Source organism: Desarmillaria tabescens, assembly GCF_030435595.1.
Source record: "Desarmillaria tabescens strain CCBAS 213 chromosome Unknown EV420scaffold_4, whole genome shotgun sequence".
Classification (NCBI taxonomy): Eukaryota; Fungi; Basidiomycota; class Agaricomycetes; order Agaricales; family Physalacriaceae; genus Desarmillaria; species Desarmillaria tabescens.
In genome coordinates this window covers 961,324-975,561 of record NW_026848303.1, presented here as the reverse complement: position 1 = coordinate 975,561, position 14,238 = coordinate 961,324, and the positions used below count along the sequence as shown (strand labels likewise).

The following is a 14,238-nucleotide window of genomic DNA, read 5'->3' as shown; positions in this document are numbered from 1 at the left end:
CGCGTTTTTTCTCCGTCGCTTCTCAGTGTGAGCAACTGTCCTCTGGCCATCTATATTCTTGCCTCGCGATATGGATCAGTCTGTAGGTCAAATAAATAATTCCATTGTTATGTGGTGTTCTATCCTCATTGCTTATCAGGTCGGTTTTCATGATGGACACCGGTTCCGAGAACAGGGCGCGTGAGCTGACCAGCCCACCCTTCTCCGTTTTCGTTTACGTATCATCTATACCAACGCCTTTTCCTTAACCCACTTTGGTCTGAAAAATACGACATGAAGGAGATCAGTGGATTTTCCTACGTTCACTCGTGTCCTTGGCAGGCCCAGGCCGAACTCATGTTTTTCATTTCGAACAACTTAATTGCTCGCGCTGATCCTGAATTGCTTGAAAAGGCCAATCAGCTTATCCCTTTCCCACTGTACCAATAAAAACCATCGATCATTGTTGCTTGTCGGCACTTGATAGTCTACATCGAGGTATTATCGAACTCAATTTTTATTGACCAGACCAACAGACGACAGGAAAACCGTAAACAATCTACATGCAGGTGTAAAGACCAGCTGATTTTTCATGGCCAGCCGGTCCGACAGCGGCTCTATAAGTTTGCAGAAATATTTTGCCGTCTCAGCTGCTGGTCATTTTTCCCCCTTACCTCATGTCACCCTTCTCTGTAGCCGTCAAGCCGTTCTTGGTCTTCTTGGTTCTTGCGATATGCCCTTTGTCTATCAAAAATACCGAAATCGACTTCTCACATCCAATGCACACAAAAAGTTAAAACGGCCTCTTCGATGGAGCGCATAGGTTAGGATATTTGACGTGTTTGTTTGGGAAAATTCTCTCACCAGGATTTGCAGGCGTTCATTCGCATATCCACGGGCTGGGACTCGACGACCGGTTAGAGCCAAGGGCTAATTCGCAGGGAATGGTTGGGCAGGCCAAGGCTAGGAAGGCTGCTGGTATGATTCTCAAGATAGTGCAGGAAGGTCGCATAGTAGGGCGAGCAATCTTGTTTGCTGGGCCTCCGTCGACGGGAAAGACCGCTATTGCATTGGGTGCGTCTCTGCTACATTATACTACTTACTTCGTCTTGAATGCGAGATATAGGTATGGCACAGACGCTGGGTCCGGACGTACCTTTCACCATGATTGCCGCCAGCGAGGTATTCTCACTATCGATGTCAAAGACCGAGGCGTTGACCCAGGCATTCCGACGGAGCATTGGCATACGCACCAAGGAAGAGACAGAACTCGTCGAAGGGGAGGTCGTCGAGATCCAAATCGACCGGAGTCTGACTGGCGTACGCACGAACTTTCTGTTAGCCAAGTTTAGGTGCTGACAGGTATCACCTTTTAGGCTACGAAAACAGGAAAACTCACTATCAAAACTACGGACATGGAGACTATCTATGACTTGGGTACAAAAATGATTGACGCTCTCTCGAAGGAGAAAGTCCTAGCAGGAGACGTTATCACCATCGACAAGACGTCTGGTAAAATCACTAAACTCGGCCGTTCGTTCGCACGGTCGAGAGATTATGATGCTATGGGCGCTGATGTATGTTCTATTTTTTCCCGGCAAGATCATTGGACTGACCAACGATGTGCAGACTAAATTCGTTCAATGCCCCGAAGGTGAAATACAAAAACGGAGAGAGGTCGTGCATACGGTGTCTTTGCACGAAATAGACGTCATCAACAGTAGGACGCAGGGCTTCCTAGCTTTGTTTGCAGGCGACACAGGTGAAATCAAGCCAGAGCTACGGAATCAGATCAACACCAAGGTGGCGGAGTGGCGCGAGGAGGGCAAGGCTGAGATCATACCAGGTGTACGTGCGCGCCTTGCATCAAAATATCTGCGCTAACAAGAGTAATATGCAGGTCCCTTTCATCGACGAGGTTCACATGCTCGACATTGAATGCTTCTCATTCTTGAACCGCGCCTTGGAAAATGATCTAGCTCCCTTGGTTATTATGGCTTCTAATCGAGGCAGGGCTCGTATCCGAGGGACAACTTTCCGCAGTCCTCATGGGTTACGTGGAAGATCTGCGGAGAGCATATACGTATTTCATGGACGAGAAACGAAGTGTTCAGTGGTTGAAGGAGCAGCAAGGGTCGCTTGTATTCGAGGAGATACCGACGACCAGCGAATACATGGACAGTTCATGATACTATTCCTAGCTGCGTATACTCTGATCTTTCTTGTGTTCTTCTATGATATGACTAGTCATTTTTTTTACTTCGCACCATGGGAACAACAGCTCTAGGGAAATTCAGGACCCGGTAAGTTCGGTCAGAGGTAATTATGTACAGGCAGACTTCGGCGTGTCGCGTCGCCACAACCAGGCTCGTTAGAGCCGCTTGACAAAAGTCAAACCGCCTTTGGTTCCGTTGATTCTAAATCCCAGAAACATATCTTGTTCGGAGAATACAGAGTCGATAGTACTACAAAGTTCGTACATTGTAATGACACGATTGTCCAAGACCAATAGGTCGCGCCGCAGCAACCCTGCTCACGCCACAAAAATACCCGTGATCAAACCATCTCTAAAACTCCCTTCCCGTAGGGTGACTCTCAGAAAACTCCGCATAATCCCTCCAGTAATCTGGTCTTTACATGAACCCAAGATCAGTTCATCCTATCCAATGTAAGAACAAGAACGTACTCTAATCCACTGGGTGCCCTATCCCATATCGCCCTCATGACATTATCAACTTGGCTGGCAGTAGCGGGAGCCGCAGACCAGTTGTACGGATTAGCGTTGTACCAATCAGAGATATGATCTGACAGATCAACCTGTCCGTGGAGAGGCATTTGTCCAAAGTCGGTATTATTTATGGGTAGGGTGAATAGTGATTGTTGAGGATCGGCGAACGGCCTCTGGTCGGCATTCTCTGAAAGTTTGAAGGATTCGACTATATCTTTCTCTCTAGAATCGGGAAGCGGAAGATCACCAGCGGACGCTAGTTCATATAGAATGTCCCTGGAGAATTGATTTTCTTGGTTAGTAACCTACCAGAAGTTCGGAGAAAGATGTACCATAGTACACCAGCAAATTGATACCTATCTGTCTGTCATTGGGACGAAGTCGAGCACAATACATGCTTACGCACCGTATCTCTGCGTTTGCAAGTACTCGCATGCACCTATGCACGTCCTCCATCTCTGTATCAACATTGATGCCCTGCCCTGTCCGCCGTCCACCCCAGATATTTATCAGGAGAACAACTGCTGCATGGAAGGACAACACCTACACGCCAAAATAAATATAATCCACAGGTTAATGAAGAACCTTACACTGGATACAGAAGGAAAATAATCGTCTTTCCTCTGAATTTGTAGCTCTGTGATGTGAGAACACGAGCGTGCGGCACTCGTACATATGGATAGGGAGGGGGAATCAAAGTCGCTGCTTGGGGCAGTGATAAAGGGCAGATGAATGAACATTTGAAGATGGTAGCATAGCAATAGAAGGAATGCGGACTGATGGAAATGCAACGAGTCAGCACGATCGGGATCCCATCGTACTGGATAAATGAGATCAGTGTAAGGAGTAGAAAAAATGACAAGGCCGTGCGCGTACGATGCTCTGGAATGGAGTCTACCCATTTGTCCAGCGCCGAGTCAAGCTCGACAACTATTTGCTGTTCCCAGTCTTTCTTGAGGACATAAAGAACTTTCGATTTATGGGTTAAGTACTGCATCTGGTAAGCAAAGGACATCTGGGAAAGCGCTGCCGAAGGACGTACGATGGTCCGCATGCATATCATAATCAACCGTGTCAGTCGTAGGAGACAATTGAAGTATGACACGTTTGACGGTTTCCCGGGAGGTTGCTTAAAGGCCTGTTGGGGGTCAAGATGTTCCCAATACTCATCGTCACATTCAGCAGGTAGGTCGACATCAATACTATAGGAGTGATTAACTCAAGCTTCAGCAAAGAGGGAGATTACACGCACTCTTCATCACGTATAGCACACGCTCGACCTAATGCTGAGCTAAAGAAACTATCTATACATACAAGACACCTGACAGGAGGTCAACAAAGACCGAGAGCCGAGTCTATGGAAAAGTACCAAAATGCGCGTTTCCACAGTTCGGCCTCCACGGTATTTTTCACAGGACTGTTACGTGTTGTCTTCTTTCGGTGAGCTCCTGCATCTTGCGCAATCCGCAGACCGATGCCTACTATGGTCCAGGATTGCTGCGGTGATGAGGAACATATGTAAAATTCAGAGAGAAGCTGTCACTTTCATCAGCTCGTATAGTGAAGAAGGAATATCGGGCTTACACAGCACAGTTGTGTGTAATACAAGTCTGGAGGAGCCAAGGAAGGAAACGCACGACTCCGACTTGTGACCTGAGCGGCCCACTTCCACCCATTCGACCATTTTGACTGCTCACCTTCCATGAGGACTCGAGGATCATCTACGTATTTGGAACCGAGCGCACAGACGATCAGAACGACTCCCCCGAACTGGTAATTTTTGTAGTGCAGCCCCTCCCTCAAGGATTTATCAAACGTCGGCCGGTGGAGGATGGGAAGAAACGTATTAAAATGCATAAAGTATGAGTCAATGAGCGTCGGAATAAGATCTCCGGGTGGAAATCTGAAGTGCGTCCCTTGCGGAACATAGCGATGGGGATTGTTCCATGGGCGGATTTCCCAAAACTCGGCTCGCAGAGAAGTGAAATTCGTGACTGTATTGTACAGCGTTCCTGGTTGCCCCGCTTTGGTATCCAAGGCTTCTTGGACGAATTGAACAGAACTTGACTTCCCGTGATACCTATGAGCAAGGATGTAGTCTTTGAATTCATCAAGGTTTCTTTCCATTGCGTGATCACGATCTTCTATTTCGGGTTCTTCAAGGTTCAGCGAGTGTACCCAGGCAGATAATAAGCTCGGGGCGTCCTCTGGAAGTGCCTGAATGGCCTCAAGCTCCTCCGTTAAATCTGCTTTTGGAGGAAGGATCTGCGGGGGTCGGTTGGTGTCTCTTCCACCACATGGGAAAAACATCGGTACGAACCTTGCGAAGAAGGTCTTCCATTTTTTCTACCTTGTGCTCCAAGCTCCTGACGTAGCTGGACGGTAAAGTCAAACGTTGAGTCATATGTTGGAGAATGTGAGAGTAGCAGAACCAACCGCTGCGACGGCGCGACCTAGGTTGCAATGTTAGTGAAAACGTCATATCACCGAGTTGTCATGCTTGCCTTTGTCATGCTTGCCTTGATGGACTCAATGTATGTACAGTCCAACTTGCATGCGATACACATTGAGCATCGCCTACCAGATATCCGATTCCCGTTACCTGATGATGCAACCTCAGCTTTGTAGATACGGTGAAGACCAGTGCGCCCTACATCGAGCTGGAAAGAAATATGAGGACCTTCGAGGAGCAAAAAGTAAAGAATGGAGACGTACTCTTCCTGCGTCTGCAGACATCGCAGGCTACAACACATTTTTTCTTGCCACTTGCTGCAGCGGAATTTGGCATTTCTATGAACTCCAGATGAAAGCTCGAGACAGAGTCAAAGTAGGGGCTACTAAGAAGTCATGGATGTTCGAAGCCAATAAGTATTGAATAGCTACGGGACCTATTCGGCATGCAGATGGTCAAAAAGTGATTTCAATATGTCGATGATGACAAGGATCCATTATGCACTTGAAACAAGTCGCCGCGTCGTGCAATGATGGTGATGAAATGAGCGAAGATGTATGGCGCATGTTCAATACAATGGAGTTTGATAAAAATGTTAGTCCACTTTTATCAGGATCATCCGCCGTATCAATTGGTTCCTAGTCGAGTGTATAATCAATCCACAAAGCCGGAGGAGCACCGCCATACGTGTGTGAAATGCCTAGGAGAATGTTCACACCAGAAATAAACGCGTTTTGGGATTCAGACATACCAGCGTGATGATGATTATCTTTCCACCACAACGGGACTTGATATTCTACAAAGGACGGTATGTCAACGCTCTCAACAATGGCCGAAGGGAACACTTACTTCAAAGTCTGGTGTATGTCCCATAGTCATTCTACGAGTTCCGGTCTTCTCAAGGACAGCTTCGACATCTTTGCACGCTTGTATTCGGTTCCATTCGCCAAGCCTCGATACCACGGGTAACCATTAGAGCTATACAGCTCCGCTTCCTCAGGACGGGTACCTAACGTTAACAGTCAGCTGCTTACAACTATCATGATTCTGTGCACTATAGATACTGACCAGGAGGAAGTCCGACATATGGATGCGTTGTACCCGGAATTGAAGCTTTCTCAGGAGAAATTCAGAGAGGGAATTGATGTACTTATGAGGGGAATGGCGATAGACCGCGAGATGTCGGAGATAATCCTCCATAGGACAAACGATGTCGCAGAATGGGAGAACGATCCGGACTTGACGAAGTTGAAGGGTACATCGTGTTCGGTGGACCCGACGCACTGTAGGATGAAGAGGAATCCAGGAGGCTCTAGTGTGATTTACCGCCCAAGAACGTCTTAGCCAGCCCGTGGAAAGAATTTCTCGACGGTGCCAAAGGTCTTGATCTTGCAGGGATATGCTTTTCTGGAAAATGTGTCATAGTGGAAACCATGGACTGACTGGTAAACGATGTCCCCAGTCTGAACAAAGACGTCAACGTCCCCAACCCAGTGCCCAGTGGTTATTTTGTCTGTAACACCAGATATAATTGCAAAAGTTCGTTGGCATATGTGAAGGTCGGAGTGAATGATGAAGAAATAGACGAAGATGGCCATAAGGTATCATCGCTAGAGGGCGTAAGGAAGGCATCCTGAGAAATTTGGTGCAATGAGAGCCTAGGTGGTCCAGTAGTAATGAAGTGGTGGGCCATTGCGAGGCGTGGCATATCCGAGTCCTGTGCGAAGAGCGGGAAATACTTGAGTAACAAAACCTGGTAATATTACAAATAACATGTCTAGTTCGTATTCGAGGTTCGCCGGGGGCTCAAGGATTTTTTGGCGAAAAATCGCCCAACAGGGCCTACGATTACAACCCTAGGCGCCTTCGTGTATGAGCACTAATAGGGTATTTCGGAGTTTGGGAGATGGCTGACACGATACAGGAACAAAGACCTGGCAAGATGAGGAGAGCGTTGAAGGGGCTCATCATCTGTACCAGGTTTATGAGGGAAATTACCTTGCTTGTCAAGGTCTCTCTAGGTCTAAAATCTTCGCTTACACAAGCCAGGGTCTTCCCGTGATATGACATCATTCTCCACACGTAATCAAAATCCTTGCCGCTGACGATTTCACCCTTTCCATCACGCATTGAATGTCTTTTCACAACGGATATCAAATCGCCAACATATTAAATCCTCTAGATCTACCGGTCATTGTAGATATAGTATAGCGTTACGGGGTAGGTACATTAAGTCAAATAAAACTGTATGTTCACTCGGTGTGTACTCAGATCAATGTGTCAACGGTGATATCCTGTCATCGAAGTGCAGTGTATTGTTTCATTGAACAATGCAATATTCCTCTTCAAGATAGCATCCAACGGGTAGCTCTGCAAGGATCTAACCGAATCAATGAAAATTGTGGACATTGAAAGAGGTGAGGCGAAGAAAGTTCGTGCTTAAATGTAATGAGTTCAGGTAACTAACAGTTCGATTCTCTTAAAGGCATGTATGTATTATTATGGCGGTGTATGATTATTTTCAAAGTGTGCCTGACATAAATTGGATTCTGCAAATTTGGGATGGGGATGAACTGTTTGATATTCGAGCTCACATTGTCACCAAGCGACAGCGCTGATCATTAACTGTCGAGGTGCTCGTCATTCCAGTTGCCGCTTGTTATTATTCTCTCATTAGTTCTACGTATTCGTTGCTTATACCCGTGGCCTTTAGTTAGAACTGTCGTATAAAGGGGCTGTACTCACGTAGTATCCACCATCTCGTTTGCAACGGATATATACTCCCTTTTCTCTCGCTCATTTCGCTGTCCTGAGCCTCGCGATTCCAATATGAACACCGCTTAAGCAAGGTATGATAGTCGTCGACCGACGACCGCTAGTGTGAAACTATGACGAAGACCTGAGACTTTAGCAAGCGTGCTAAGGACAGAAATCCGACACTCACATGACATGAAAGAAAGGTCAGCCCTCAGCGGAGGTCTGAGTACGCGCTAGACAGCGGATATGCGGCAGACGTGAGAGAAGAAAGAGAGCAATTACGAAACTCTCACCAATTAGCCTTGCATAATCATTTTAAACCCGATGAACATAGGGAAAGTTGGAGTGCGTTCTCCCCTGATATCGGGACTCCCGGAATAAATGAGGAGAACCGCAATCGCAGGTGACTTGCAAGGGAAGTATTCATCTTGATAGATAAACGGTAGTTGGATACCAGTCATACGATACAGGCTGTTGGAGCCGGGCAAGAATCAGAAGAAAAATGTGGCAGCAAACATGTATATTTGCCATGCAGAATAAATACACAAGGCTAACTCACTCATCCGTGTAGAGACCCGGTGTTGGGCTATCGTAACCCTCATCAGCAGCGTCCTCCTGGGACTAGTAAGTATCGTTCACCAAACCCTCGTAGCAGTTGTCGTATGCATTGTAACCAGCCGAATAATCCTCGGGTACATTGGAACACTAACGCAGCCCACGACGTCAGTACGACACAGCCGAAAAGAGCTGTGACTCTACGCACCTCACATCCCCATTACCTAGCAGGTCTCGCCGAGTCATCCACCCATTCCTCTGAATTGTCCACCCTCAAAAATCCGAGTTATCCACTCCAAAATCTGAAACGAGACCCTTTCAGAGTTCGAACACACATGTTGAAGGGCAAGGCTGGTCCTCTGTGTCCGATAACGAGGCATTCCGAAGGGACAAAGGGAACGGACTTTGCCACGGGCAAGCCTCGGAATCGAGAGAGTGGGGGCTTGGTGGAAAGAGGACGACACCCAGCGCCGGTTATCGGTCCGATGCCTACCGGTCCGATAGATAACCGGCCGGTAACGAAACGGCTGTTGCCAAGCATGCTGGCAACGTCAAATACTCCCGTCAGCGACTCTCCCTCATTCTCTGCTCGCTTTTATCTCACCTCTCGCGACGTCGCTAGCAATTATCGACACCCCGCTATCACGACCATTCCAACAGTTCCTGCCTCGCTCTCTCAAAATGCATCAACCATCCGCAATCCCGGGATTTCGCAGCAAGATTCAACGCGATGGACCCGATCTCGCGCTCAAGAGCGGAAGACAACTCTTCTGGAGTCTAGGACGAGTGGATGCGTACCAGATACGACACTGATATCGCTGATGGAGGGCCCTTATAGGTAGAGGGCGTCGAAGATAGCCCATTTCGACTCCGGGAGCACAGATGGGGCTTCCCAATGTATGTTCCCTTCCTCTGGCATTCTGACAACCTCAGAATCAGATATACGCGTCATCAACACCGAGGAGGCTCATGGTATGTTTTCCGACGGTGCGAGTCCAACACCGGCCACATCGTCTGCCCTGCAACTCTCTCCAGGTCTTGCACAAACCACCACGCAAGACCTTACCCGATGTGCTCGATCTCATGCGCAAAAGCTGACGACGCCGCTTCTGAAGCTTGGGAAGGCTGTACGCGTGCCGGATGAGACGAAGTTATCGCTGATGAAGAATCGTTTTGGGCAGAGGGCGTCGCAAGCAACCCGTTTCGACTGGGGTATCGCTCCCTACTCTCGATGCTACAACTTTCGCCCAGTTTTCCCGTGCGGTTTTCCTTACGCAGACCTTGTCGTCAAATTCTCCCCGAGTAACGATCTGGATTTGACTGACGGGGGGGAGTCTGTCATCAACGATGAACCCTTTGACCACGGATATGCGGAATGGATCGAGAGCCAACAAAACAACAACTCGCCACTGGAGGAATCAGGTCGGGTTCGAGCTGGCAGCAGCGTCTTCGTCACTAAGCGCATAGGCACCTAGACTGAAGTAAAACTCCTGTAGCTTCTGTATGCAATTATACCTCGTTCAAATTCCGATACGCCCTAAACCGGGCATAACCTGCAAAACTGGCAACAGACAAGCAGCGAACAACCAGGCCACACCTAGATGCAGATACATTCGGCAAATGTCCCACCTTTCTTCAATCTGCACCCATGTATTGGCCCTCCTCAAGCACTCTATGAGTATTATGCCATCACTTTCGAGATCCAGCACCCTTAGCTCTTCGCGGACAGCCCCGACTTGCCAATGACCATGCGGGCGGCACATGGCGGAGATAGTCACCACGCCACCCAGGTATAGCGAAATTCAAACAGAATGAGCGAGCGCCCGCCAGAAGCAAAATGGTTATGCAGCTGTTCGGAGAACGGCCAAGTCCCAGATACAACAGCTTGAAGAAGGAATGAAGGTGGGTTTTTGAACTTCATGGTTTTCCCCTACCGTTGAATTGGTATTCTAGTTGATTAGATTGAATGACTCCACGAACTCGGTGAAAGTAAGTCAAATTCTCATCCATCAGCAAGCTTCATCCCTGACTCCTCTGTACTAGGGTCGTATCTCAAATAACCATGCAAGGGGACATTCTTCGTCGCAAAAGAAGCTCGCACCTTCTGCATGTAGCAAACTGTCAGCCCGTGTGTTACTCTAGTCAGGGATTTGTCAGGGAACATAAGACGTCGTAACTTCTGGTTCTATCGGATTTTATGATCGGATTAGGACGCATACTTGATTCTTTACGAACCAAATTCAGACTTGATTTCGAGACAACCCGGCTTGAACGCAACCCCGAACGAACGCGACAGGTAGGCCTCGACAGTTCACACATTTGTAATGCTTCGCGTTCTTGATCTTCTTGGTTCTTGCGATATGCCCTTTGTCTATCAAAAATGCCGAAATCGACTTCTCACATCCAATGCACACGAAAAGTTAAAACGGCCTCTTCGAATAGCCAATGGAATAATGTACAGGCAGACTTCGACGTGTCGTGTCGTCAAAGCCAGGCTCGGTAGAGCCACTGGACAAAAGTCAAACTGCCTATAGTTCCGTTGATTCTAGATCCCAAAACCCTATTTTGTTCGAAGAATACAACTATAAAGTTCGTACATTGTAATGATACAATTATCCAAGACCAATAGGTCGCGCTTCGCAGCAACCCTGCTCACGCCACAAAAATATCCATGATTAAACTACCTCTAAAACCCCCTTCCCGTAACATGACTGTCAGAAAACTCCGCATAATCCCTCCAGTAATCTGGACTATACGTACACCCAAGATCAGTTCACCCTATCCAATGTAAGAAGAACAAGAACATACTCTAATCCGCTGGGTGCCTTATCCCATATCGCCCTCATGACATTATCAACTTGGCTGGCAGTAGCGGGAGCCGCAGCCAAGTTGTACGGATTAGCGTTGTACCAATCAGAGATATGATCTGATGAATCAACCTGTCCGTGGAGAGGCATTCGTTCAAGGTTGGTATTGTTTATCGGTAGGGTGTGTAGTGACCGTTGAGGATGGGCGTACGGCTTCTGGTCGGCATACTCTGCAAGTTTGGAAGATTCGGCTCCAGGAAGCAGAAGATCACCAGCGGACGCTAGCTCGTATAAAATGTCCCTAGAGAATGTAAATTTTTTGTTCGTAACCAACCAGAAGTTCAGAGAGAAAGACATACCATAATACACCAGCATATTGATACCTGTACATTCGTAATTAGCCAATGAAGTCGAACGCGATACATGTATACGTGCCGTATCTCTAGATCTGCAAGTACTCGCATGCACTTATGCACGCCCTCCATCTCTTTATCGACGTCAATGCCCAACCCTGCCCGCCGTCGGCCCCAGATATTTATCAGGAGAACAATTGCCGCATTGAAGGACAGCTCCTACACATTAAAATAAATATAATTCACAGGCTAATGAATAACCTTACACTGGTTACAGAAGGCAAGTAATTGTTCTTCCTCTGGATTTGTAGTTCTGCGATGTGAGAACACGAATGTGCGGCATTTGTGCATATAGATAGGGAAGGGGAATCAAAGTCGCTGCTTGGAGACTTGATAAAGGGACGATGGATGAGCATTCGAAGATGGTGGTATAACAGTAGAAGGGTTGCGGACTGATGGAAATGCAACGAGTCAGCACGATCGGGATTCCATCGTACTGGATGAATGTGATCAGCGTGAGGAGTAGGAGAGATGACGAGGCCTACAATGCTCTGGAATAGAGTCTACCCATTTGTCCAATGCAGAATCAAGCTCGACAACTATTTGCTGTTCCCAGTCTTTCTTGAGGACAAAAAGGCCTTTTGGTTTATGGATTGAGTACTGCATCCGGTAAGCAAAGGACATCTGGGAAAGCGCTGCCGAGGGACGTACGATGGTCCGCATGCATATCATAATCAGCCGTGTCAGCCGCAGGGCACAATTGAAGTATGACACTTTTGACGGTTTCCCGGGAGGCTGCTTAAAGGCCTGTTGGGGGTCAGGATGTTCCCAATACTCATCGTCACACTCGGTGGGTAGATCAATGTCAATGCTATAGAAGTAATTAGCTCAAGCTTCAGCAAAGGAGATAAGACGCGCTCTTCATCATATATAGCACACGCTCGACCCAATGCCGAGCTAAGGGCCCTATCTATACCTACAAGACACCTGACAGGAGGTCAACAAAGACCGAGAGCCGAGTTTTTGGAAAATTTACCAAAATACGCGTTTCCACAGTTCAGCCTCCACTGTATTTTTCACAGGACTGTTACGTGTTGTCTTCTTTCGGTGAGCTCCTGCTTCTTGCGCAATCCGCAGACCAACGCCGACTATGGTCCAGGATTGCTGCGGTACTGAGGAACTCAGGTAAAATTCAGAGAGAAGCTGTCACTTTCATCAGCTCGTATAGTAAAGAAGGAATATCGGGCTTACACAGCAGAGTTGGGCGTCATACAAGTTTGGAGGATCCAAGGAAGGAAACGCACGACGCCGACTTGTGACCTGAGCTACCCACTTCCACCCATTCGACCACTTTGACTGTTCATTTTCCATGAGGACTCGAGGATCATCTACGTATTTGGAACCGAGCGCACAGACGGTCAAAACAACTCCCCCGAACCGGTGATTTCTGTAGTGTAGCTCCTCCCTCAAGGATTTATCAAACGTCGGCCGGTGGAGAATGGGAAGAAACGTATTAAAGTACGTAAAGTACGAGTCGATGAGCGTCGGAATAAGATCTTCGGGTGGAAATCTGAAGTGCGTCCCTTGCGGAACATAGCGATGGGGATTGTTCCATGGGCGGATTTCCCAAAACTCGGCTCGCAGAGAAGTGAAATTCGTGGCTGTATTGTACAGCGTTCCTGGTTGCCCCGCTTTGGTATCCAAAGCTTCTTGGACGAATTGAAGAGAACTTGACTTTCCGTGATACCGATAAGCAAGGATGTAGTCTTTGAATTCTTCGACGTTTCTTTCCATTGCGTGATCACGATCTTCTATTTCGGGTTCTTCAAGGTTCAGCGAGTGTACCCAGGTAGATAATAAGCTCGGGGCGTCCTCTGGAAGTGCCTGAATGGCCTCAAGCTCATCCGTTAAATCTGCTTTTGGAGGAAGGATCTGCAGGGGTCGGTTGGTATCTCTTCCACCACACGGGAAAAACATCGGTACGAACCTTGCGAAGAAGGTCTTCCATCTTTTCTATCTTGTGCTCCAAGCTCCTGACGTAGCTGGACGGTAAAGTCAAACGTTGAGTCATGTGTTGGAGAATGTGAGAGTAGCAGAACGAACCGCTGCGATGGCGCGACCTAGGTTGCAATGTTAGTGGAAACGTCATCTCACCGATTTGTCATACTTGCCTTGATGGACTCAATGTATGTACAGTCTAACTTGCATGCGATACACATTGAGCATCGCCTACCAGATATCCGATTCCCGTTACCTGATGATGCAACCTCAGCTTTGTAGATACGGTGAAACCAGTGCGCCCTACATCGAGCTGGAAAGAAATATGAGGCCCTTCGAGGAGCAAAAAGTAGAGAATGGAGACGTACTCTTCCTGCGTCTGCAGACATCGCAGGCTACAACACATTTTTTCTTGCCACTTGCTGCAGCAAATTTTTGCATTTCTATGAACTCCAGATGATAGCTCGAGACAGAGTCAAAGTTGGGGCCACTGGGAAGTCATGGATGTTCGAAGCTAAGAAGTATTGAATAGCTACGGGACCTATTCAGCATGCAGATGGTCAAAAAGTGATTTCAATTCGTCGATGATGACAAGGATCCATTATGCAC

The 14,238-nt window shown here is 47.6% G+C and overlaps 5 protein-coding genes across 5 annotated transcripts; 2 read left to right on the top strand and 3 right to left on the bottom strand.

Moving 5' to 3' along the window:
- Nucleotides 1-535: 535 nt before the first annotated feature.
- EV420DRAFT_1626678 (TIP49 C-terminus-domain-containing protein) lies at nt 536-2,266 on the top strand (the record flags this gene model as incomplete). Its single annotated transcript, XM_060476016.1, has 7 exons — nt 536-802; nt 856-1,053; nt 1,106-1,299; nt 1,356-1,556; nt 1,609-1,827; nt 1,880-2,031; nt 2,227-2,266. Exons 1-7 carry the CDS (start codon nt 790-792, stop codon nt 2,264-2,266), a joined length of 1,017 nt encoding a protein of 338 aa, XP_060336933.1. The 5' UTR covers nt 536-789.
- A 280-nt stretch (nt 2,267-2,546) lies between these two features.
- EV420DRAFT_1636713 (fungal-specific transcription factor domain-containing protein) lies at nt 2,547-5,443 on the bottom strand (the record flags this gene model as incomplete). Its single annotated transcript, XM_060476624.1, has 15 exons — nt 2,547-2,610; nt 2,666-2,983; nt 3,040-3,063; nt 3,114-3,250; nt 3,298-3,527; nt 3,584-3,698; nt 3,750-3,909; nt 3,960-4,028; nt 4,077-4,243; nt 4,292-4,972; nt 5,028-5,082; nt 5,144-5,160; nt 5,195-5,226; nt 5,289-5,367; nt 5,423-5,443. The coding sequence occupies 15 exons, from the start codon at nt 5,441-5,443 to the stop codon at nt 2,547-2,549; spliced, it is 2,169 nt and encodes a 722-aa protein (XP_060336932.1).
- EV420DRAFT_1743946 (uncharacterized protein) lies at nt 5,279-6,135 on the bottom strand. Its single transcript, XM_060480092.1, has 5 exons — nt 6,009-6,135; nt 5,911-5,955; nt 5,423-5,859; nt 5,362-5,367; nt 5,279-5,309 (listed from the first exon to the last, which is right to left on the bottom strand). The coding sequence occupies exons 1-3, from the start codon at nt 6,036-6,038 to the stop codon at nt 5,755-5,757; spliced, it is 180 nt and encodes a 59-aa protein (XP_060336931.1). The 5' UTR covers nt 6,039-6,135; the 3' UTR covers nt 5,279-5,309; nt 5,362-5,367; nt 5,423-5,754.
- A 1,973-nt stretch (nt 6,136-8,108) lies between these two features.
- On the top strand, nt 8,109-9,946 carry EV420DRAFT_1474904 (uncharacterized protein; the record flags this gene model as incomplete). Its single annotated transcript, XM_060469250.1, has 7 exons — nt 8,109-8,119; nt 8,251-8,319; nt 8,387-8,434; nt 8,488-8,540; nt 8,631-9,265; nt 9,314-9,443; nt 9,507-9,946. 7 exons carry the CDS (start codon nt 8,109-8,111, stop codon nt 9,944-9,946), a joined length of 1,386 nt encoding a protein of 461 aa, XP_060336930.1.
- A 1,135-nt stretch (nt 9,947-11,081) lies between these two features.
- On the bottom strand, nt 11,082-14,152 carry EV420DRAFT_809753 (fungal-specific transcription factor domain-containing protein). Its single transcript, XM_060483549.1, has 14 exons — nt 13,994-14,152; nt 13,803-13,885; nt 13,735-13,751; nt 13,619-13,673; nt 12,883-13,563; nt 12,668-12,834; nt 12,550-12,618; nt 12,343-12,502; nt 12,177-12,291; nt 11,898-12,127; nt 11,714-11,850; nt 11,638-11,661; nt 11,280-11,579; nt 11,082-11,221 (listed from the first exon to the last, which is right to left on the bottom strand). Exons 1-14 carry the CDS (start codon nt 14,016-14,018, stop codon nt 11,158-11,160), a joined length of 2,127 nt encoding a protein of 708 aa, XP_060336929.1. The 5' UTR covers nt 14,019-14,152; the 3' UTR covers nt 11,082-11,157.
- Nucleotides 14,153-14,238: the final 86 nt, after the last annotated feature.